Here is a 23885-nt window from a genome sequence, read left to right on the forward strand (position 1 = left end):
TGAACAAAAGGACTCATATATTAAAAGTAAAGCAGAATGAAAACTATGGGGGACTAGGTTGGCTTTACTCAAGGAAACATGGGGAAGAAAGTTGAAATCCACAAGTTAAATACTTCTTCGTATTTAGCCAATAATCCACATTTCAGTTTCCCTTTGTAAGTGTAGCCTGAAGCAGTTACTCAGTCTTAGGAAGCTCATGGTTAAGAAGAAAAGAAACAGAATTTATCTGATTTAACCTAAAATAAGGTATTTCATTTATTGTGTGACTACTTCCACTAGTCAGATTCTATCTGCTTAGTTACTAATTAACGATTGCAACTAGTAATAACTACATTGGCTATCCTTTGTGAAACCAACTAAACCCCACAAATTATTTATTTATATTGTAGAAAATTAATTGGATTGCTAAGGATGTTGAGCTGGTTTCTTCCTGCTGTCTATTTTTCTACACTTTTACTACTCATTGACTAAAGTAAACAAATGGTATTTCACAGATGAGGGAACAAAGACACAGATAGGATCAGTATGTAGCATTTGCATTTCTTCATTTGGAGTTCTGGCATGTGAGCACCCACAGGTCTTTATTATCTTTTTCCTTCAATGATTTTTAAAAAGGAGGATATTAAAATTGAGATGATAGCCACTTCCCTGCCTCAGGGAAGGATTGTGAAGATAGTTAATGTTTATACCATATACCCCCTCTTTCCCTCCCTGCAACTGTAGGGTGAAACTGCCATTGCTCTGGTCCTCACTGCAGTGAAAAGGGAAGGTATCACTCAGTGCTTCTGTCCATGGGCAAGCTCTGGCTGGGAAACAGGCAGTGCCTCAGGCTCTGCCTGTATCATAAAAATTATACAGGAAATCAGAGAGAAATTCACAAACTGAGATTCATCCTTTCTTTTATGGACTTTGGAAACAGTGATGTCTGGTTACAGTAAATGGCTCAGGTTCCTCTTCAAATTTTGGGTGTAGGTGTGAAGCTGTCCTTCAAAACTGAAATCTCTGTGTGATACCACATATCCAGAGCTGGTGAATGAAACAGCTATTTATGCACTCTCTTGATAAGATTAATAGAAAAGTCAGGACACACATAAGCAGTGTTTCCCACAGCAGATGCAATTTTCTCTGCCCTCACATATAATGGTTTTCTTCTGTATTCTATGCAAACAAATTATAGATACTGTGAGAGCCACTACTTTAAATTTCTCTGCCTTTTTGCATGCAAAAATCCAGCATTAATAATGCATTTTTATGTTTAGAGTTCTTCATAGTTTGCTGGAGGGAGGTCTTTGTGATTAAAGGAAGCAGGTTTCATTGAGCCAGACTTGAGCTCTGGTCTGTCCTCTTTTTCACCTCCCCTTAGGGCAAAGACCAACAGCTTGAGGGTGACCCCTTCAAGAAGTTTTTACCGAAAAGGAAGATGAGAAAGAGCCTGTCCAGCCTTTCTAATGCTCTGTGCTGGAGCCAGGAAAAGGCAGCTGTTTCTAGCCTTTCTGATGTTTGGGTTTGGTTGGGGGGTTTTTTTGTTTGTTTTTGGGGTTTTTTTCCCTTTCCTGGTGGCTGGGATCTGGGCTTGCTGCCATATCTGTTTGTCTGTCTCATGTTGTTTTTCTCAGAGAGCTTCAGAGGCCAGTTGCCCATAGTCAGTTGCTGGGAACAGAGGTTGTTCCTTGTATCGTCTTAACTCTCCATGCCAGAATGTTCATGCTTGAATAGGAAACAGCGAGATCTGTCAAAATAGCCCTTTTCTTTAGGGCTCTGAGGCTGCATTCTCCATGGCCATCTGTTCCCTTTCACCCTTTTGGACAATGTTGCTATTTGAAACGAACCACTCTTTGCTCTCTCCCTTTCCCTTTGCCCTCCCCCTGCCCCCCCAAACCTGGGAGGAAAAAAAAAAAAATTGTTTCTGGCCCTGACTGGCCTCTGGAGGATTCAACCATTTTTTAGTCCAAGGATTAAAAGTGATATTTTGCAATTTTTTTATTTTTCACTGACTTTAAAAAATGTAATACATCTCAGGAGAAAAGAGTCACTGCAGTCAAACGATCATTTTGGATTTATACATTAGTCTCCACAGAGCACTTTGCTGTCTTGTCGCTGCCTGATGCAGACTACCGTGAAAATTTGGCACATCTTGGAATATTTTGCATTATAGCAGGAGCGGAAGGAACCTCCTATAGTTAAGGGTGTATAACTGTTTCCCTTCTAACCCTCTGTCATCAGTCAGAAACACTTATCAGGATGAAATTTTCCAGTCTTTGTTGTTGTCCAAAATTGAATTTATTTGCTTAATTCAGATAAAGTAAGTAATTCCTTTTTGAGAATGAGATTAAGAAAAAAAGCATATACCTCCTTTGCTTTAGGATGGGCGACGAGGCTGTGAAGAGAAGGACTGACTAGCTGGAAAACTCCTGGAAAGTCTGCATCAGTTAGAGAGTGAAGCCAGACCCCTGCAATTGTCAGTCATTTCAACATCCTGCATGTTTTATACTGCCTCTGTGTGTGTGTGTGTGCCTAAGTACATATATATATATATGTATTTTCAGCATTGGAGATGAGTCAGTTCTGAACAGTGAGCCCTGTGGCGTCTGCATGTACTAAAATATTTTGTCATACATCTTACAGTGAGAGGGAATGCATTTTATATACATGGGTATACTGGCTGTTGAAAAAAAAAAGTGAAAGCGTCCATTTAATTTATGTTCAGAAGCTACTCCAAGCTGGGTTTTGAAGGTGCTCTGATTACTCAGTTGCATCTGCTAGGTCAATATGTAAGGTTTGATGGGCCAGCGCAGAAGATACTTTGTTAGAGAAGAGGTTGCATCCTCGTGTCAGGAGCCACTCTGTGCTGAGAAATAGATACAGCCAGAGAAACCAATATTGGCAAGTGCAGACTTGTGGTTAAATACCAGTCAAGAAATGCCACAGTCAACGGTAATGATGCCCATTGGGAAAAATAATTGAATCCGTTGTTGTGTTTGAAAGGCAGAGTTGAAATTGCACATAGCGGTTTTTTGCATTTAATATTTTCTAACTTTTATGTTCTTAGTCACACAACCAAAACATTCTTCCAGTTCAGCTTTTGTGATTGATAGTATTAAACACTTGGCCAAATCTGAACTCCAGATGTGAACAGCTGTAATTTGCAAACAGTCATCTCTATCCCCCAAATGTTTGGCTGACCTCTGTTTCCGTGTTGCAGGCTGAAGGAGGATTGCTTCCTTCTGGAATTTCAGTTTTGATAACTCTGGCTCATGAGCCAAGCTTTACAGCTCTAAGATGGTTGTTTTTATTTACACCTAAAGGGAATTCTTGCAACTGTAATGTATGGGACCAGTGTTAAGAATGCTGAAGGCTAAATTTTCAAAGAAATTATGATGGTCATCAAGCAAGTAAAGTAGTTTGCTCGGTTTGAATCTTAACCTGAAGTACTATTTAACACTGCTTTTTAAACATAGTCCTTGTAGTTATCAGCCCCACTGTGGGTTTTAATTATTGCATGTTTCAACTCACTGTGTAAAGAAGTTGTCACTAAATTTGAAAATTATTTGGAAAGATACTACTAAAATACTCCTGTGCTCAGGAGTAAAAAGGATGTATAACTTTATTCACTAGTTCAAAGCCATGTTACTAGGCTGTGATCAGAAATTGTTATTCATTTAGACATTTTATGCCCAGTATATTGAGAAAATCCACCCCAGTGTAGGCTGTTAGCACTAGTGTTAATTGAGCAAACTCAGGTGCTGGCAGTGATCTTACTGTAGCAGTGCAATGCTCCCTGTGGCTTCTTAGCAGGATATATTTACCAAGGAAGAGGTCAGTGCTATTGAAAACTAGCCTGCATACACCTACTGTCCTGTTCCATCTGCCATGTGGGCACACAGCATCAGCCCTCTCCTTGGGAGATGGGCAGCCGTGTCAGAAATTCCCTGGGTAAATTAGTGCTAATTGGTGCTTTTATTGGCCACTTTGCTGGAGAACTCATTGTGCAACAGAAACTGGACTCTCTCTCCCTCCCACCCCCATTGCCCTGCTGTACCGTGACTGAATTTAAGGTTCATTTGCAGACTGGAGTGCTGCTGCTTTTGCATGCACTGTGACAGTTTCCTGGGTATGAGAACTAAATTGTCATGGCACTGTTTCTTTACCAACACATATTTTATGGGAAAAAATGTCAACTGTGGGAATAATCTGCCTCTCAGACTGCAGCATCCTAACGCGACCATGTTGCTGTGAACTGCACTCTGAAACTCACTGCACTTTCAGAGCTCTGTCTCACTCTCCTCCCCCAGCTGTATTAACTTTTGTTCTGCCTTTCTGGGATTCAGCCAGTTAGGCTTCCAGGCTTCAGGCTGTTATGGAGGGGTGAGTGTGACAGCGGGTTTATTCAGTTCTAGTCTGGAAAGTTCAGAAGTGACAAATCCAGATGATGGGTAAACATAGCAGAGAGTGATGAAGTTTAGCAGCTGAGATGAACTATCCTGGGAAAATCAGATATGATAATGCCATGGCTGTGTAGGTCAGAGGGCTGAAGCTTGCAGCATGCAAGGCTTCAGTTGCTCTGACAGTGGGATTCTAAATCTCATTTCTTTATTCAAACCTTAAGGGACTTACATACATGTAATTCTAGCATTCTGCCCCCTCCCTCCTACATACCTTCTGATTAATATCATGATCTCTTTAATTCCCTGAGGGAACTTAAGCAAAAAAATTACAGCAGTAACTTGTAGCATGATTGGTGAGGTGATAATTAAAGGCATTTTCTGGATCACAGGGCCCTAGCATTGCCAGATCCCATGATTGGGCAAGCTTTGTTTTTCAGCGTATGTATCCTTTATATGTACAGGCAGATAAAATGCCAGATCTGGGTTGTTTGGGTTTTGGTTTTTTTTCCTCCCTTAGCTCAATGGTTTGTGATTTTATTGTCTAGTCTTGGAGAGACAGAAAGAAGTGACTGCATAGGAGAGGTTCAAAAGAAGAAGCTGCTTTAAGTTTTAACGACGAGCAATGTGGCAAAGAGCTCTGGATACTGAGAGAGTGGTGTAAATTAGTATAATTCTAGATTTTAGAAAAGGAAGGAATTTCTCAAAGACTGCTGTTAGGGGAAGGAGGTTTATCTGAGGGGTAAAATATTTATCCTTGGATACAGAAGGGAATTGACTTAACTGCTTTCTTCTACTTGTGCCTCACCATCCCTCCCACCAAATCACTGCTTCTGTCATTTGCAGTAGCACTGCAGCAGTGATAGAGAGCTGGAAACTCACCACTTTGTAGTGTGGTGTCAGGAAACAGAGGCAGAACATTTTCACCAGTAAAAAGAAGTATCTGTTCCCAAGGCTCTCAGCTCCACAATTCCCTGATTTGGGCCCTGTTTCAGGTGCTGTAAACCACCAGCTGTCTTCCCACCTCCACAGATCTCCTGAGACTTGATTGTTTTGGTCATGGCTGGTAGATTGTCTGGCAAGAAATCAAACCAGCTGGATTTTTTCATTTCTTAATGTCAGTTCCTGTTTTAGGTCATCAGGCAGGAGTCTCAGTGCTAGCATATGTGTGTGTCTCTTTCTCAGCTCAGAAGAGAATTGACATGAGCTCACCAATGACTTCAATGAGGGAATGAGATCTGGTGTAAACCACACTGGTAATAGTAGGCATACTGGGTGGGATTAAAATAAACCACCATCTCTCCAGTTCTCTGATGGACCCTTCCTAAATTTTGAGCTGCATAAAGGTCCCTGCTGATTTTTTTGGGGTAGAATAAAAGTTAACATTACTTATTTGAAAAAACTTCAAATATTTCATGAGGAATACTGAAAGTCCTTATTTATACACAGTTTTTATGGACTGTCATGTATTTTGGTGTATTCTCTCTCATCTCTTAGGGAAGGTTCTTTGTAAGTGGGGAATAATCATCAGCAGCTAAGAGATTTGTAATCTGCAATTCTCATAAAAAGATCTTTAGGTCAGGAGCTATCTTTTTATTCTCTATTTGTCTAGTGGTTTGCATCTTGAAGATGAGAGCTCTAGGAGTTGTTGCAATGGAAATAATGAATGACTGGGGGGAAAATAACAGCAAAAAGGACCTTAATCTTGATCTAATATCAGATTAATCATGTAAAAATCACCCAGAGTGTGGACACATAAAGACATAAATATGATAAATAAAAAAGTGTGAAAACTCACCTGTTTGGAGCATATGAGATAAATGAACTCTGTTTTCCAAAATGAGAAGTGAGCTCATTCCCTTTCTATTGCATTCACTGCTGGCTCCATCAGAACTTTGCACCTGGAGTCTGTAACTGGCAGGTTTTGGTCTCATGATGATGATGGCTGAATCAAACAGCCTGTTTAGTGCAATCTCAAGTCAGCACATAACACATTTGTGGTTTTTTTTTTTAAACGGGATTAGTAGGGGTTTACATTTAATTGCTTTGTTTGTTAAGTATATTTTGATGACTTTGCTTTGAAAAAAAAGGAAAACTAAATAACATGTCATTGATTACTGGACAACTCCAACTTCCAGATAAAATATTTCTACTTAATTGAAATTTGAAGTAATATGGAATAATCTGGGGGAGGGTGTAGTTTGTAAAGATTTAGAACTAGGAGGTTTTAGAAGTAAAACTGCCAGATTTCCTCTCATAATAAAAGGGAGAGCATAAGCATTTTAAAAGTTAGCATTTTCCCATGGCTAGTCTTGTGGCCAAGCTTGATTTCTTACAGCAGCAACTCTTTTTCCTGCCATGTGTCCTAAATAATAAAAGACTGTGTGAAGTCAATAGTGTGCTTTGAGACATACCTTAGCTGAGCAGTACAGAGTGAGACAGTCACCACTGTAGGGTAAGAGAATCAGAAGCACCTTTTGACTTAAGGAACAGCTGTGGAGAAGGGCTGAAAAGGGCAGAAGCCAACAGTGGGAGTTTGAAGAGTGCTGTGGTTAGTTACCTCACAGATGAGTTTGTCCTGTGGGTTGTGTTTTATTGTGTGATGGGTTTTTCCACCGTTGCGTATTTTTATACTTGTACTTTCTGAATAGGTGACATTGGAAAAATAGATTAGGGGTTGAAGGGGATTTTTTCTTCTTTTTCTTCTGGTCTCATTGTTAGAGATCTGCACCAGAAATACAGACTAAATGCCATGCAGGTGAAAAGTAGTGGTCTTTGAGCTCTGCCAGTGAACCGGAAAGCTGCACAGCCTGAGTGAGAGGCAAAGTACTTTCATTCTTATTGCATGGTGTGCTGTTTTTGTTGAGCTCAGTGGTTTAATTCTTTATAAATATTTTCTTTGTACTTTCAGAGAGATTTTTTTCCTTCTTTTTGATAGGCCAGGTTTTAATCAAGATGGTATGATGTTAAGATTTGAAAGATTTGGGAACTTGTTGCTTCACTATTTTGTTATTTCATTGTCATTTAGTTCATCAATCCATTTTTAACATTTGATGAGAAAATATTTTTAAATTACCAATTGATAGACCTTGCAAAGGGTCCAGTGTTGGGGATGAACCTGCCAGGCAATGGTTCACCTGGGCAGAAAAAAAAAATCAATATGTGAGAATGTGTACAAGGTGGAACTAATTGTTCTGTGCAGTTATACCAACAAGGAACATGTTGGGTTTTTTTTAATCAAGACTATAGTCACATTCTGCCTGCACAGACTTCTTGCATTAAAAAAAGACTGGTTTAGGACAATTTTTTTCATTTGATTCAAGATACTGGTCTAGTTATCCAAAATTTCCTTGGATAAGAAACCAATGGAACTGGAGTGTCTTTATTACTACATCACCTTCCAACATAGTTGCAACAACTGGGAGTTGGTTACATGAGGATTCAGTCTCTAAAATGTACCACCGTATATGCAGGGGACAAGAAGGTCTTTGAGACCAGCTCTGTATTTGCAGTGCTCTGGTTTGGCATAATAGAATAATCCCACAAGCACTATTGAGCTGAATAGATTTAATCCTGCTGTTCCCTCCAGTGAAAAATGGAAGGTGAAATAAAACCACTTTCCCCATCCTGCCTATATGTGTCATTTCTCTCAGTGACAGGGAAGTTACTTATAGAAAGTTTGTTTTGATTGCATTGATAGGCAGAAACAAAATGAATCTAGTTCTCATGTATAAGTAGGGCCAAGGGTTGTAGCCCAGTTCTACTGACAGTTCCTTCCTGGGCATTGGAACCCAGTGTGAGCTTCTTCTGCTTGGAAGCAGCACTGTGGGCCACAGTTGAAGAATCACCCTTTCTTCTTTGTTTTTCCCCTGGTTGTGGAGAGGCATTTACTTTGCATTTGACTCAGACCACAAGCAGGTTTGTTTTGACTTGTGACAGCTGTTCAGTGAGAGTGAAGCAGCCAGTTCCTCCTCTGTTTGCAGTCCAGAACAGATACGGTGTCTGCTGGTGTCTCTGCCAGTGCTCTGAAAAGTTCACTTTCCCAGGAGACAGTGGAAAAGGCATCTCATACAGTCCTTGGCCTGTCTGCTTTGAAGATTAGTTTCATTGTATTTTGTGTGTGTGTGAGGAAGGAGGGAGTGTTTACAGGAATTGAAATCACCCATTTTACTAGAGCTGCACCTGATTCAGAAAGCAGGGAGTTGTTCAGACATCTTCTTCCAGCCTTCTAACATTCACCTTCCCCTCCCCATGCTAGGATCCCATCTCTGTGCTTTGGGACACCCACTCCCTTACTGCATGCATATACTGAGATGTCACCTTTCTCTCATCTGTATATCAGCTCTGTTTTCTTACTTTCCCCAATCCCTACACTCCCTGTATCAGCTGTGTCCTGAGCATAAACCATGATGCCAGCAGTGACTGGGGTAAGAACTGGCTTTAAGCCCACTGGAGACACTGGAACTGCTGCCCAACAACTGACTGCACATTGTGGGTGCAGTGGAAGCATCTACCCCACAGCATGGGTAAGCACTCCATACCACTCTGCCGTGGTTCAGCTTGGAGAGTTTGGGGACCTCTTGGAGAGCAGAGACCACAGTCTTGTAAGCCTGTTTTCTTCTTGGGCCAATGTTGGTGTGATACTCCCATCTCTAAGCATGAAAACATCAGGGTTTGGAAGCACAATGCAATGCCATGCTGGAAAAAAAGCAATCACTCTCTCTGAACAATGTTATTTATCCACTTCCTTTGTCCAGTTCATTAATGTCTAAGTAGTGGTTGAAATAACAGAAAAGATAAGTCCAAGGTTTTTTTAAGGCCATGTTTCAACATAAATCTGTTTTCTTAACATATCCTCTTTCCTTCCTCTGAGACATTTACTATCTTTGTGTTTAGAGCAAGAAGTAGGAATGCAGCACATGTTGTCACTGCCCTTGAACTTCTTTGCAAAGCTGGCGCTGCTTCCTCCTGTTTGCTTCACTTCTTGTTGTACCTCTATATCTGCCTAATGCATCAGTTTGCAGGAGGATCCCTTATAAAATGAAAACCTTTCCAGTGAGGCATTCCCTTTCACCTTGCAAAAAGTCTTTGCTGTAAATTTGCTCCAGGTTTGCTAACTGCTTTGCACCAAAGTCATAAATTTTAATAACTTGGCAGAAGAGGATTTGCCCTCTTCAGATAGGGGCTGACACAGTATGGTACAATGTGCTTTCTCCTGTATAAGAAAATAACATAAATTACAGCAATTAGCTTGTCCTGCCACAAACCTTGCACACTTCTGTTCACTTAGGGACAAGTTTTAGGCCTGAAGGAATGCAGAATTAGGAATTGCTGAGAAGTGATATCTCCGTAGTGCAAGAGCAGCAGGTTCCAGACATTTAACCATTTAAATGCCTGGCTCAGGATTGCAACAGCAATATGTTACTCCTTCTGTTACATAATAGCAGATAAATTATTTGAGGGAAGTTTGGTGTGAATTTTGTGGCTGTTTTATGCCAACATTAGCTACTTCTGGAATGTATGGGCCCTTTGTAGTGAGGAGCCCACCAGCAGGGGTGTGTGAATTGCTTCTTGGTGGTGTGGGATGGTGGCTCCCAGCTCTAAACAGGAGTACAGTTACATCAGCAACATCTCCTTAATTCTTGGCACTTATCAATGATGTCAGAGGCTGAGATAGAGAACTCACACTACAGTTGTATAAAAACATCAGAAAGGTAGGAAATTAATGCAACACTGCCATCTCTAAAGTGCTATTTGTAATTACCTAGCTTAGGGAATAATCTGAGATGTCTGATGAAGTTTCAGTTCTGAACCCTTTTCTGTGCCACAGTCCTGATGTAGTTTCTATCATGTTTATCTTCAGGATCTTCTGTGAGTGGGAAGAGGGATTCTGGTTATGTCACAGCAGCCCTTGGCAACACGTGGAGTCACAGCGTCAACACCAGGCTCATACTACAATACCATGACTTGCCAACAAGACAGGTGAGAACTTAACAGCAAAGAGAATTTAAATAAAGCTACACCAACAGTGCTTGGTCAGATGGGCTGTGTCCTTCAGCCTTTCTGGTTATGCTACAGGTGTCGAGAACTTGGTAGCTGAGAGCCCAATTGTTTATTTGGGGTGGAGGTCCGTCAGTGTCCTTTGTTTTTAAGGGATGACCAGCACTCCAGTGCCTCCAGGTATTAGGACAGGCCTTTCTGAGTCACAGCTGATACAAATGTACGAGTTTCTTGAGCCTTTAGAGCATTCTGCATCATGGAGATGAAAGGTAATCCTTAAAGTGCTTTCTGCACAGGAATTTGAGGACAGGAGAAACCTAGTCTTTTCACTGCCATGATTGTTTTGCTGTCATGCTGTCCACTCTTTGTGCCCAATTTCAGCTGTGACTGTTAGGACAGGGAGCACTCTGTTTTCTGTGACTGCTGTTTGTTAGTAGAAGCTTGCTGCCTGCACCAGCAAGCTTAACTTTGAGCAGTAGGAATCGTACCAATTTCCCAGAAGTATGCCTGCAAGTAGGAGAATAGTCACCTTTTTTCACTGAGAGACTTTATGCTTTTAAGTGAAACATAGTAGCATCTTTTACTGCAATCTTCACCTCTTAATTTAAAAACTGGAAAAACTGGGAGACAAGACATTTGGGGTATGATTGAGGGAATGACTTTTTTTTGTTTTTAAAAACATCATAATGCATGATTTCATCTGTCCCTTGGGATATCTGTGGTTATAATCTCTTTTGGCTTTGTCTGTTCTGTTTTTGCATTGATGTAACTCTTTCCAAAGGCTGTGACCCTAAGTCTTAATGTTATTGATTTCCTGCCAGTTAAAATAGAGAGCTGTCAGAAAAATTGCTACGTGATATTTGTACCATCTTACTCCTATACCATTACTACCCGTGCGCAGCCAGGTTGGTGCTCCTGGGTTTACTGTCACAATACAGTTTCTCACTTTTAAATTGCAGTCTTTAGAGCCAGAGGAGAGGAAGCCATCTGGTTTTATTAGAGAATTATTTGTTAGAAGTAAAATTTTAACGATAGCACTCCTGTTTCTTCAGTAGTCGTGGACTACTTCGAAGCAGTAGTCCTCTGGACTTTGAAGTAGAAGGTTAAGTGTGTCAAATGCAGGTAGAAAAGGCATCCTCTGTACTTACTTCTAAAGGCTATGCATAGAAATATAGTCTTACTGATACTGGTCTTAGAAATTTTCGTATGTACTGCTTCATATTCTGGTCTGTAATGAGTTCTCCTTTTTTATAGAAATACTAAGTTTGCAAAATACAAAGCTGTTCATAAATTTCCTGGATCACTTCAGAGTTACATGAGAGGTGGAGTTGGCAGAGGGTAAAGGGCAGAAACTGGGCTTTGTGCTACTTCATGATGCACAAAGTCAGCTAAAACAGATTAAGAACATTGCTCTGGTAGTGGAAAAAAGGAGACAGCTTTCTTAAGGAAAATTCAGATATTACATGTAGTTTTTCCTGATTTTTTTTTCTAAGAAATAGATCACAAATCTATGAAAAGTTGTGTTCAAGCCTTTGAAATTATGGTCTGCTTAATAGAGTTTTCCTCTCTTCCTTACTGGATTTATCAGGTGCACCATTTTGCTTACAGGTGAAGCTATGTGCTCATTCTGTTTTAATTAAGCAAAGGAATGAAAGTGAAAAAAAAAAACAACCCTAAAGTAAATGTTAGTATATATTATTAAAACCAAAGTAATTTGAAACAGAAGTGTGATATAAATAGTGATGTGCCTGTGAAGTCCATGACTGAAATGGGATATGTCCATGATGTCCTGTAGGTATTTTCCTGTAGCTGATATTTGTGTCCTTTTTCAGATAAATCCTTGTTCCTTAAACTCATAGAAATGTTTCAGCTAGACATGCAGTTTCCAGTTAGAGGAAGGCATCTGGAGTTACCCTACCTATCACAGCACTGTATTGATCAAATTACTATCATTTTACACACATATGCTCCTTTATAATTGCTTTAGACCCACTTTCAGAAATGAACTGTGAATAAAGGTGCCTCAGTTCTTGAGATGCCATTTCAGTCATTGTAAAGTGGTTCTGCCAGGAGGTATTAGATATCAGTGCTTTGAAAGCCAGCACTTTTTAAAGAAGCTTAACAGGAAGATTCAAAAATTACCAAGTCAGTAATCACATTTACAAATTCTCATACTAAAAAAAAACCAAAACACAAGAAACCCAACAACCAAACAACAAAAAAAAAACCCAAACAAAAAACCAAACAAACAAAAAAACCCCCCAAAAAAAACAACAACAAAAAAAAAACTTGTGATTATCTGTAGTCTTAGTTTTAAAGTGAAATTTTGCCCCAGGGAATTACTGAAAGCACACAGTTGGTCTGGAGATTAGGGTGAAAAGTAGTTTCAAAACCAAGTTTTTCCTGCTTTTCTACATTTGTAACCTTACAGAATCGATACTGTATAAGGAATGAGCTTTCCATAGTAAGATAGAAACCATAGAATCATAGAAACTTCACATAGTTGGTGATTTCCCATCTCTAATTTCTCGAGGTCTCTCTGCAGGGCCTCCATGCCTCTGAGGGAGTCAACAGCTCCTCACAATGCAGTGCCATTGGCAAATTTATGTAGTATCCCTTGGAATCGTGCATCCTGGTCATTAATGAAGATGCTGAAGAGCACAGGGCTGAGGATGGAGCCCTGCAGAACCCCACTAGTGACAGGTCCCCACTCTGATGTCACTCTGCTCACTACAGCTCTGTGTGCCTGACCTATGAGCCAGTTGCTCACCCAGTGCATGATGTATTTATCCATCTGTGGCCTGGACAATTCATCCAAAAGGATACTGAAAGCTTTGCAGAAGTCCAAGAGGATTACATCTGCCAGATTTCCTAGGCCTTTTAGGTGGGTTGCCCTGTTGTAGAAGGAAATGAGGTTCAACAAGCAGGACTTACCCCTTATGGAGCCATGCTGGCTGTGATCAACGACTGCATTTTCTTCCAGGTGTTTTTCAGCACTTCCCAGAATAATCTTTTCCATTATTTTACTAGGCACTGAATTGAGACTGCCAGGCCTGTAGTTTCTGAGGTCCTCCTTCTTGGCCTTATTGAAAATCAGGGTAATGTTTGCCAGCTTCCTGTCAGATGGGACCTCTCAGGATTCCCAAGACTGCGGAAAATCATTGAGGACAGACTTTGTGATGACATCAGCTAGCTCCTCACATGAGTACAATCAGGCCCCATAGATGGGACAATTCACAACTGATGAATTGTGAATTCATCACAATTTCAGGGTCAGCTGGGAATTGATCATTCTTGCAGTCATGGTCCTCTAGCTCAGGACTAGAGGCTCCCATGGCCCATCATGCATGTTGAAAATGTAGGCAAAGAATGCATTTAAACACCTCTGCCTTGTCCACATCCTTGTTTGTGAGGTTGACAATCTGCATCCTGTAATGGGATGATGTTATTTCTATGCTGCCTTTTGCCATTAAAGTATTTGAAAAAAAACTCTTTGTATTGTCCACCACAGTTCTGGTCTGCTTTATCTCCAACTGAGCTTTGACCACACAAATTTTCCCCCTACCATGGCCAGTAGCATTTCTGTATTCTTCCCATGTCGTCTGACCTTGCTTCCACCAGACATACATGTCCCTTTTCCTTCCACAGTGGATACAATTTGTTTTTTCAAAAGGTAAAATTCATTCTTTAGTCAGTCACTTGATCTCCAGAATATTCTCTTTCTGCATCTACTTTCTCTCTTTCTTTCTGTGGGGGAGCTGGAGTGGTGGCAACAGTCTGAGACACTTTCCCTTATTATATCCGACTTCCAAGGTAGCAGACCCAGTGTGCGGATCCTTGCTGCAGAATGCAGATTGTTCAGGAAGATTCAATAAAGCTGTTTTCCAGAGCTGTGGTATCTCCTGGACAGCCCAGTGGGCTGCTAGATGCTTGTTCTTAGTCATGCAGTATTTGTTTCTGGGAAAACTCATGGACATAGTCCCTGTTCCTGAAACCTTGGGGAATGCCAGGGCAGCAGGTGGCAGAGCAAGTATGTAACAAACCTTAAGAAACTGAACATAGAATTCCTACACGTTTGGGATTTTTTAATATATTAAGTAAAACATTTATTTTGTTTGTCCAGTAGATATTTTCCAGCCAACTATCCCTTTTTCCACCCCACCCTTCCTATGTCTGGTGAACATTAATAAGACAGCAGCCAGTTCAGCAAAGTAATGAAATTTCTGGGATGTCCTGCCTGCCTGAAAATCAGTTAGGTTTGCTTTATTGCTAGGAGAGGAACAGCTTTCTGAACAAACAGATGAACTTTGCTCTTTTGTTTCCTTCTAGAAGCCAGGGTTCTGGTTTTTGTTTCCTCCAGGACAGAAGCAGCACCACTAGGGGAGGGGCAAAAGAGATTTCTAGTCTGCATTTAGATTAATTTATGTCACCAAAACCCACAAGCATGGACAACAGCAGGCAGGAGTCTTTTAGCTACTGAGGTAAGACTGAGCTGTATAGTTTCAACAGCAGCACAGTGGCATAAGAACATGTGAGAACATGGGAAAAGTTAATTGCTTCACACAAATACCTTCATGAAGGGAATTATCTTTTTGGATACTGATACGTCATTCTCCCTAAGCACTCTTTTAAGTAGCTAACCATGACATTTTCCTGAAATGCATACATAAACATGCAGCCTCTTTGAGTTTGGGCCAAAACCAACGGGCCTGCACTAGAAACTATCAGACTCCTCAGTTATCCCTATGTATATAATTATCCTTCTTTCCTGAACTGGAGTCAGCAGGCTTTAAGGTTACTGTTTTCCATGTGTTCTCAGCTGTCTTTGGTAGGGTTAAATACATTGCCATGCTATATTTAATGTTTTGTTCTTGTCCAGGAGGCAGGATCCTGAATTACATGAGACAGTACCCAGACCTGGTATGGCAACTTCTGTGGGCCTGGTTTATTTTATGGTTTTCAAGGGATTTGTGAGACTTGTAGTATTGTGTTAATCTCTGTACCATGTTTTGAAATTCTCGGAGGAAAAAATGCATGTAGAAGTGTTATAGCAACCCAGTGCTTTCCTGTGGTATTTTCAAGAAAGAGCATTTAGAATCACAGAATCATGCACATTGGAACCTTTAAGAATATTGATTTCAACCATTAACCCAGCACTGCCAAGTCCATGACTATACCATGTCCCCAAGTGCCATATCTACATGTCTTTTAAATATCTTCAGGGATGGAAACTCCATCACTTCCCTGAGCAGCCTGTTCCCATGCTTGACAACCCTTTCTGTGAAGATATTTTCCCAATAACCAATCTAAACCTCCCTTGGCACAACCTGAGGCCATTTCCTCTTGTTCTGTTACATGTTACCTGGCAGAAGAGACCAACCTCTACCCACCTCCAACCTCCTTTCAGGGAGTTGTAGAGAGCAATCAGGTCTGCTCTGACTCTTCTTTTCTCCAGGCTGAACAAGTCTCGCTCCCTCAGACACTCGTCATCAGCTCCAGACCTTTCACCAGCCTTGTTGCCCTTCTCTGGACCTGCTCCAGCACCTCAGTCCTTCTTGTATGGAGGAGCCCAGAACAGGACAGGATTTGTGGTGTAGCCTCACCAGCGCCAAGTACAGAGGGACAATCACTGCCCTGGTCCTGCTGGCCACACAGTTTCTGATACAGGCCAGAATGACACTGGCCTTCTTGGCCACCTGGACTGCTGGATCATGTTCAGCTAGTTGTCAACCTGTGCCCCCAGCCACTCTTCCCCCAGCCTCTAGCATTGCCTGGGGTTGTTGTGATGCAAGTGCAGAACCCAGCGCTTCACCTTATTGAATGCCATATAACTGGCCCATCAATCCAACCTGTCCAGGTCCCTCTGCACAGCATTCCTAGCCTTCAATAGATCAGCATTGCTGCCCAACGTGCTGTTGCCTGCAAATTGACTGGCAGTGCACTTTATCCTCTAAGACAATTGATGAAGACGTTAAATAGGTCTGGCCCTAATACTGAGCCCTGGGGAGCACCACTGGTGGCTGGTCACCAACTGGACGTAGCACCATGCACCACCACTCTCTGGGCCTGGCCTCCCGGGCAGTGTTTCACCTAGCAACCAGTACACCCATCTGCACCATGGGAAGCCAATTTCTCCATGAGAATGCTGTGGAAAACAGTGTCAAAAACTCTACTCGAGTCTAGGTAGTGACATCCACAGATATTACTTCCTCCACTGAGCAGGTCACTTGTCACAGAAAGAGATCAGGGTGGTCAAGCAGGGCCTGCCTTTCACAAACCCATGCTGTCTGGGCCTGTCCTCTGGTTGTCCTGCATGTGTTGTGTGATGGTGCTCAGGATGGTCTGCTCCATGAGCTTCCCCAGCTCCAAGGTCAGGATGACAGGTCTGTAGTTCCCAGGTCCTCCTCTGGCCCTTGTAGATGGTGCCACGTTTGCCAGGTTCTCGTCACCTGGGATCTCCCCGGGTGACCAGGGCTGCAGGTGACTGATGGGCAGTGGCTCAGTGAGCTCTTCCAACAGCTCCCTCAGTACCCTCAGGTGGATTCCCCCTGGCCCTGCAGACCTGTCTGTGTCTAGGTGGCAAAGCAGGTCACTGGGCATTGCCCCTTGGGTTTTGGGGGTTTCATTCTGCTCCTCATCCATGTCTTCCTGTTCTGGAGTCAGATTATCTGGACAACAACTGGTTTTAGGATTGAGATTTGGGCTGAAGCTTTCAAGACGTGCTAAGTGAGCTCTTGGGCAGGAATTTTCCTGGTAAAATGGTAAAGTGTGCAGGTAAAGTGTTTCAAATGCATAAGTGCATGGTGACTCATTCTGAATAAAACAAAACAGAACAAAACCCCCTTATCTCGTACAGACTAATGCCAGACATAACTTTTGTTGTGTCCTTGGTTACAGACCAGCTGTTTCATCTTGCTCTGCTTACTATCGTATGAATAAGCCCTGAATAAGCATTCCAAAGTGACTGTGGTGAAGTAACCCTGGTACTTGCTGGATGGGGGAAGGGCTGGAAGAGAGCAAAGGGGAGTCAAAATGTACAAAATGTACAATATTTGGCTATAACTTCACCAGGAGATGGCTATTGGAAGGGTTGTAAAGTGTGTATCTGTTCTGAGCCATCTTCTTATATAATATGCTTTTCATATGGAAAGTCAATTCTGTAAAAACACAAAGAGATATTTTAATAATTCTTTTTAAGATAAAAATGATGGTGAGGAGTCATGCAAGGAAAAAATAGGAAATTTCACAGGAAAGTAGATTTTTTTTCAAGTGAGATTAATTTTTTGCAGTTGTCCATTATGTTTATTTTGAAAAAAATAGCTGTGAAGACTGCAGAAGCACATAATCAAATCCTGCAAACCCTTCCATGTAAAGAAATGGTTTTTTCCTAGGATACACAGTTTACTTCAGAGACTTTTGCCTTGCCTCAACTATTGATTGAATATTTTTAATCAGGACACGCTATTGTTATGGCTTTAAATTTCCATGCATGTTTACAAACCACATCCTTAAAAAGACATAAATAAGCTTATGGGGTTTTTTCTGATTAAAGTGCTGTTGACTGATAACCCTTATGACAGAAGTCTTTTGCTTATCCATAGATCATATACAAGCATAAGCAGCAATATAATCTTGAATAGCATGAGAACAGTATGAAACTGGACACAAGGCACAACTGTAGCATAAACAGATGGTTATCAACATAGCACAATACTGACTTAATCCAGCAAAGTGCCAAATGAAAGGATGCCAGAAAAATAGCGACGGTTCATTAACAAGTGTTTGGAGCTCAGACATCACCTGGTGAACTTACTTGGCTGACCTGTTTGTTCATGTCTCTCTTTGCAGCAAGCCTTCTTCTTAATGAACTTTTGGGGGGTGGTCATACAATATAGCCATCACCAGAGCCCTGTCTACACTAAATGGGTCTGGATTCTGGATATGTGGCCCTCTCTTGTTAACAGGACACTTTTAGAGGGAAATGTTTCCATCATTCTTGAACAAGAATTCACTTTTTCATGTGCTTATAAAACAATAACCAATTTGTTATCTAGGAATCTAAATAGAAATGAAAAGGCTCTATGTCAAATAGAAAAGAGCAGAAGAAACCTTGAAATAGTTCATCTTGTTCTGTTTTCTGTTACTTCTTTAATAACTACTGCAAGTTTTCTTAATGAGGATTATTCTGCTGTCAGATAGACAAAATATAGGAGCAGCTGTACAAGCTTCAAACTCACTCACCTGTAGTTCAAAGCATCCTAAACAGAGAAGCAGGGACATCCCTGAGGCAGAGAGGCAAACTCAGCATTAAGTTACACTGAGGCCTTCCTGCTGAGGCTGGTGGCAGAGATGGGCTCTTTCTGGTAGGTATTTCTGGCTGACAGATCAGCCCACTCTCAGAAGAGCCTGCTCCTTGGTTGCTGCTAACCTACACAGTTACAAGTTAACCATCTCCTCTTATGTGATATTTTCAAAGTACTATGCAAAAGCATTTGCAGACTGATCTGTGCAGTGCCCTTGCCAGGTGCTCATAACCGAGGAAACCGAATCATATCTGAGTGACTGAGCTCTTGCAGCTGGGAGCAGAGCTGGAGTCTCTCCACTGCCACTGAGTGCCAACAAGCTTGATCTTACTTAACATTTATTGCCTTTGTTTCAGGCACTTACAAGTCTTAATATCTGCTGGTACTATATAGTGAAGGTACTCCTGCTTCTTGCTCCAACTAGCTCAGTACATTGACACACCTGCTGATCTGACATTCAGTGTGGTCATGAGTTCAGTCTCGAATCTCTCCTCAGCATGCCATAAACTTTTCTTCATAAGCAAATGTTATTGAAACTGGGAGTTGACTGGAGTTTTATGGCAGAACTTTTTCTCCAATTCCTTGTATCCAGTTTCTGTTGATACCAGAGGTGATTTTTTTCTAAGCCTCAGCTCTAGAAGTCATCTTGCATTTCTCTCTCCTCTTTGCAGATATCAAAACTATTCTAAACTGCAAGTACCCAATGAAGACAGTAGCTAGCACTTAAATTTTTAGATTATTAAAATGCTTGTCTGCCCTCTTATCTCCAGTAGTGGTTAATGCAACATTTCTAGTATTATCAATACCTTTTTTCCCTCTTTCAAACCCACCACAGAAAATAGAATTGTTACCTTGATGAGACCTACTTAGTCACAGAGATGCTGTTGTTTTAATTTGTACATATTTTTTCAGTTCTGTAACTGAGGAAATGGTATTTTGCCTTGGTCTAATTGATAATTGTGCACCTTCATGTTAATCAGATAGAAATTTTCAGAAATTTGGGCTATACCTCTTGTTTTTTATTGGGAGCCACTTAAAAGTCAGAATGGGAGGAGTAAGATTACTGTAATAAAATCTGTTCTGAATACAAAAGAGAGCTTCTGTCTATGATGCTATTAATCCAACACCCTTTACAAACATTGTACTTACAGTTAAGTAAAACAGCATAAAAATGGGAGAGAGAAAGAACCAGATGGGACTTTTAGGCTCTGGTCTGAATTGTCTGAAGAATGTTCTGTTTGTAAGCTTAAGTTCCTTTGCTCTGAGGAAATGAATGCAAATTCCCATTCTGTTTATACAGAATCACTTCTCTGATTTTGATTTGACTTTTGTGTGTGTTTTTCCCTCAAAACAGAGGGGAATTAACCTAGGGCAGCTTCTCTCATCAATAACTGAAATATCATCACTCCTAAAGAGTGGTAATGACCAAAGTTGTTTATCTTTGGAATGATGTGGCAAATCCCCTTGCCTCCTGTCTTCTACCAAGTTCTCCTTTTTCCTTTTTTTTAATTTCTTTTTTTTTCTTTTTATTTTTAAATATGAAAACAGAGGGAAGCAATGCCTAACTCAACTTTAAGTGTTAATTATTCAGAAAAGTTCTGCTGAGTCTGTCTTGGAATATACTATATTTAAAGACATTCTTAATAATGAAAAATATCAGAAAATCATTGTGAGTGAACTGGACAATCTCAAGTAATAAAAATATAGTGGAATATAAGATTCCTAATAGAAATAATTTCCAAAATAATATTGGGCATTACAAATGAGTTTCTGTTTTACTTAAGGAGCAGACAAGTTCAAAATGAAGCTAATATACTGGAGTGGTTTAGTTTATCACAGAAAGACTAACTCAACACTAATGTAACCATGTGGGCTATCCTAGAATATATCAGGCAAGGTATTCTCCAATGGAAAATGTTTGTATCCTTGTGGAAAGGTACTGGGGACATATCTGGGATACTGTATATAGCCTGAAAATGTTTGTTCAAGCTTCTTTCTACTTTCTTCTCCATCTACTTTCTTCCCAGCCAAGGTCTGTGCTAGGTAGAATACATTTATTGACATAGTAACAAGTTTGAGCTGCAACTGGTAAAAAAAAGTAGACCTTAGGTAAAGTATTAAAACCAGACAAACTTTGACACATTGACTTCAGCGGGCAAAATGCATGGCATCTTGTGTGAAAAGGTAGGGATCAGGCATGACTCTCATTTTCAGGCATTACAACTTTTATGATTCTCTAAACATATTTAGGGAGAATCATGTCAGGAGTTTGTATATCTAGGATATTGTACTCTGAACTTGAATTTTTGTTTGTTTTATGAATCTAAAGTCATTGAACTGTTCTAGATTGACAAGACAGTAGAATGGCAGCCAGTGAGTGATTTTTAAAATCTACTGCAGAGAGAACAATGTGGGGTTTTCAGCTCAGTTTTATCAGTATATCTACCCTGGGTAGGTTCAATTCATCTAGAGGAGTTTGCTCTACGTAGACTTTTTAATCTTTGATCTGTCATTCCTGTGCCTTTAGCTGTGATGTAAAAACAGGCTGAAAAAGAACAAAACCTTCTTAACTGCTTAGCTGCTGAATGCAGACTACTGACCCACCTTAAGGAATAAAACCCATTTTGACATACGACTGCCTGAGATGGACTGCACTTGAAAACACAGGGAGTTATGATTATCTCCAATGTTGCAGACTTAATGGGAGCTGCCTGGCCAGCTTTATCATATCCACCCATCATAATGCATCAAGAAGGTAATAAAATAGATAGTTTTCAAAATATTACTGTCCTTTGGACTGATTGTTGTAACTGTTGGAAAAATACCATGGGTTTCTACTCAGTAAGGAATGGAAAGGCTGTGTGCAGGAGGTGATAGTGTATTCTACCCACATGGTAGAAACGCTGGAAGATACTTATGACTAAAAGGTAAAAGGCATTATAAATAGCTACCTGAGCCATCCTGCTTCCAGCTCTCACAGGTACTTTGATTGGGGAGAGATACATCCTTTGGCTGCATATTAACAGAAAGCCATAAATTCCTCAATCTGTGTGTTGAAGTTCAGTGTTTCTGACAGACTGTGATTGATGGGTAGCTTCAACTTTTCCAACACTGGTAAGAAGTACTGTAAAGTACAGCTCAGTTAATGAATTACTTCTTCCTTGAGTATTCATATTGGAGCAACACCAACTTGGAAATTACTAATGAGGTCACTTATCAATAAATCCCCCTGTCTCATCAAAGAAAGTGATAAACTTAGGTTGCAGTGTGGTGTATGAGTCACTACTGAAGTTCTGCACTGGAAAGAGCTCATTAGATTTATCTTGGGTTTGCAAGGCCCTTTCACATTTGCGTAACAGTGATGGTTCATGGTCTCTCTTATCAGTCATTTCCTACCAGTGAGTCTGGAATCTCTGGCAGAAGTTCTTGCACTAGTCCTGAGTGAACAATCAGTCTAATTTTTTTCTGCCATTTGATTTCATTTGTGTGTGCAGATATCTTCTGCAGGTCAGGGTGTTTACATACTGCACGGTGTTGAAGTGGAAGTTACGGACTTCAGGACACTTGAGCTGGCCTTGTGCAGAGCTGACAGTGGTCAGGAAGGTTTGGTTTGGAGTCTGAGCCAGTAAAACCTTATCATGTCTGAGCCAGCATTGACATTTATTTCAGCACATTGATGGTTCTGGTCCAAGTGATATGTTTGTTCTTCAGTGTACGTCACTGAACTTGTTTCTTTTAGCATCAGTCTTTATTTATCTATCTAACAGTAATATAAAACTCTGTACCCACAGTCATCTCAAGCTACAGATAAAAAATCACCTGATCCTCTCTTAAATTGTGTTGATATTTACAATTGGATGTGGTACATTTCATATCAAAAACAAGAGGAAACTACTTTTTTCTCCTTTTTTCATATGTTTTTGTCTTGCTGCTCACTTGTGATCTTATAATGGCCATCTCATTTGAAATAACTGAGCAAGCTGAAAATAGAAAAGTGTCCACAAGCCCAAAAAAATCCAAGACATTCTTACTAATCTTACTAAGATAATACCAGATATACTTAATTGGTATTAAATATATAGAAGAAAGGTAAACAACTTACTGTAAGACATGTACTAAAGGTTGCCATATGGTTGCCACTGCAGGAAAGAAGAGGTTGAGATTTTTTTTTTCCCCTGCAGTTTTGCATTTTCTTAGTAATAGCTACATTTTTGTCCTTTGAACATAACTAAACTTTTCTAAACTTCACATGTAGTTAGGATTCCTAAAATCTGAATTTCTTAAGCATAATTCCCATGCAAGAGAATATCTAAGAGCTATAAATGCTGTTCCCAGTAATTTTGTGCAAATAAGGATCATTACACATGATCTTTGCTTCTGCTTCTTCTCCAAACACAAAAAGATTTGTTAACCTACTGGTCATTGTTAGTGGCATGTTGTCATCAAAAATTTCTGACCACATGTGTTATAAAGCAATATTTGAGGTCTTAAAGTGCATCTGTGCCATGCACTGGAACAGGAATGTTTTCCTTTGACTGCTGGGGCTTCTTGGATATCCACTGCCCTGTAGAAATATAAATTAAGCCTTCTAGAACAGTTCATGTTTGTTAGAGAAAAGTTTTTCTAGAATTTTGTTATTCAGGGGTTGTACATTCAGCAATACAGATGGTGTTTATAAGGCAAATGATTTCCAATTCATTAGTCAAATTCTCTCCAGCTAACGTTCTTGCTGGAGAAAATCTGACTCTTGTAGAAAGATTGAAATTAAATTTCAAATTAACTCTGTCACCTTTTTTTTTAACATCAGTAGAGCATGACAGTACTCCAAGAGCACACATATTACATCTGTGTCTATTAGCTCACAGGTCTGTTAGTATGACTTTTTTTTCTTGTCCTTGTTGTGTGATGCCTAGTGGGCTCTACAATACACTCTGCTGAGGCTTTGTGTAAGATCATATTGCTGTGTTTCCCATGTGAAATTAGCAGTGTTGTGTTAGCTTGTCTCCAGGGTCTTTGCTTTTAGGAATGGAACAAAGTGAACACACAAAAAGAGTTGGAAAGGGCTTTTGTTTGTTTCATGTCAAAAGCATTTTGCAGCCACTAGTGTGGGTAAAAAATATTTATGCTATGATCTAGGACTTTTGCTTGGTTGAATCCCAAGCTTTTGGCCCAGGGCTGGGATTTGAGGATTATGCCTTTA

The 23885-nt window shown here is 40.4% G+C and overlaps 1 protein-coding gene and 2 long non-coding RNA genes across 36 annotated transcripts in view; 1 reads left to right on the plus strand and 2 right to left on the minus strand.

Moving 5' to 3' along the window:
- Positions 1 to 23885, plus strand: part of RAD51B (RAD51 paralog B) — a 404685-nt gene that overhangs the window by 233737 nt on the left and 147063 nt on the right. For 32 of the 34 annotated variants that reach the window (XR_010364581.1, XR_010364582.1, XR_010364584.1 and 29 more), the window contains one exon: positions 10246 to 10364. Coding sequence is in view for 24 of the 34 variants with exons in the window: in XM_064424266.1 (XP_064280336.1) it covers positions 10246 to 10364 (119 nt within the window). In the remaining 10 variants the exon portion in view is untranslated. Of the gene's footprint in view, positions 1 to 10245; positions 10365 to 12915; positions 13267 to 13412; positions 13853 to 14711; positions 14864 to 15837; positions 15853 to 23885 lie in introns of those variants that run through there. The other 2 variants (XR_010364589.1, XR_010364590.1) reach the window with 2 other exon arrangements.
- Positions 1917 to 6813, minus strand: LOC135303062 (uncharacterized). The gene is made up of 3 exons (XR_010364596.1): positions 6797 to 6813; positions 6181 to 6290; positions 1917 to 5457 (listed from the first exon to the last, which is right to left on the minus strand). It is a non-coding gene; the product is annotated as an uncharacterized LOC135303062 (long non-coding RNA).
- Positions 8280 to 10287, minus strand: LOC135303059 (uncharacterized). Its single transcript, XR_010364593.1, has 3 exons — positions 10147 to 10287; positions 8924 to 9080; positions 8280 to 8468 (listed from the first exon to the last, which is right to left on the minus strand). It is a non-coding gene; the product is annotated as an uncharacterized LOC135303059 (long non-coding RNA).

The sequence above is a fragment of the Passer domesticus genome, chromosome 6 (genome assembly GCF_036417665.1).
Source record: "Passer domesticus isolate bPasDom1 chromosome 6, bPasDom1.hap1, whole genome shotgun sequence".
NCBI classification, from domain to species: Eukaryota; Metazoa; Chordata; class Aves; order Passeriformes; family Passeridae; genus Passer; species Passer domesticus.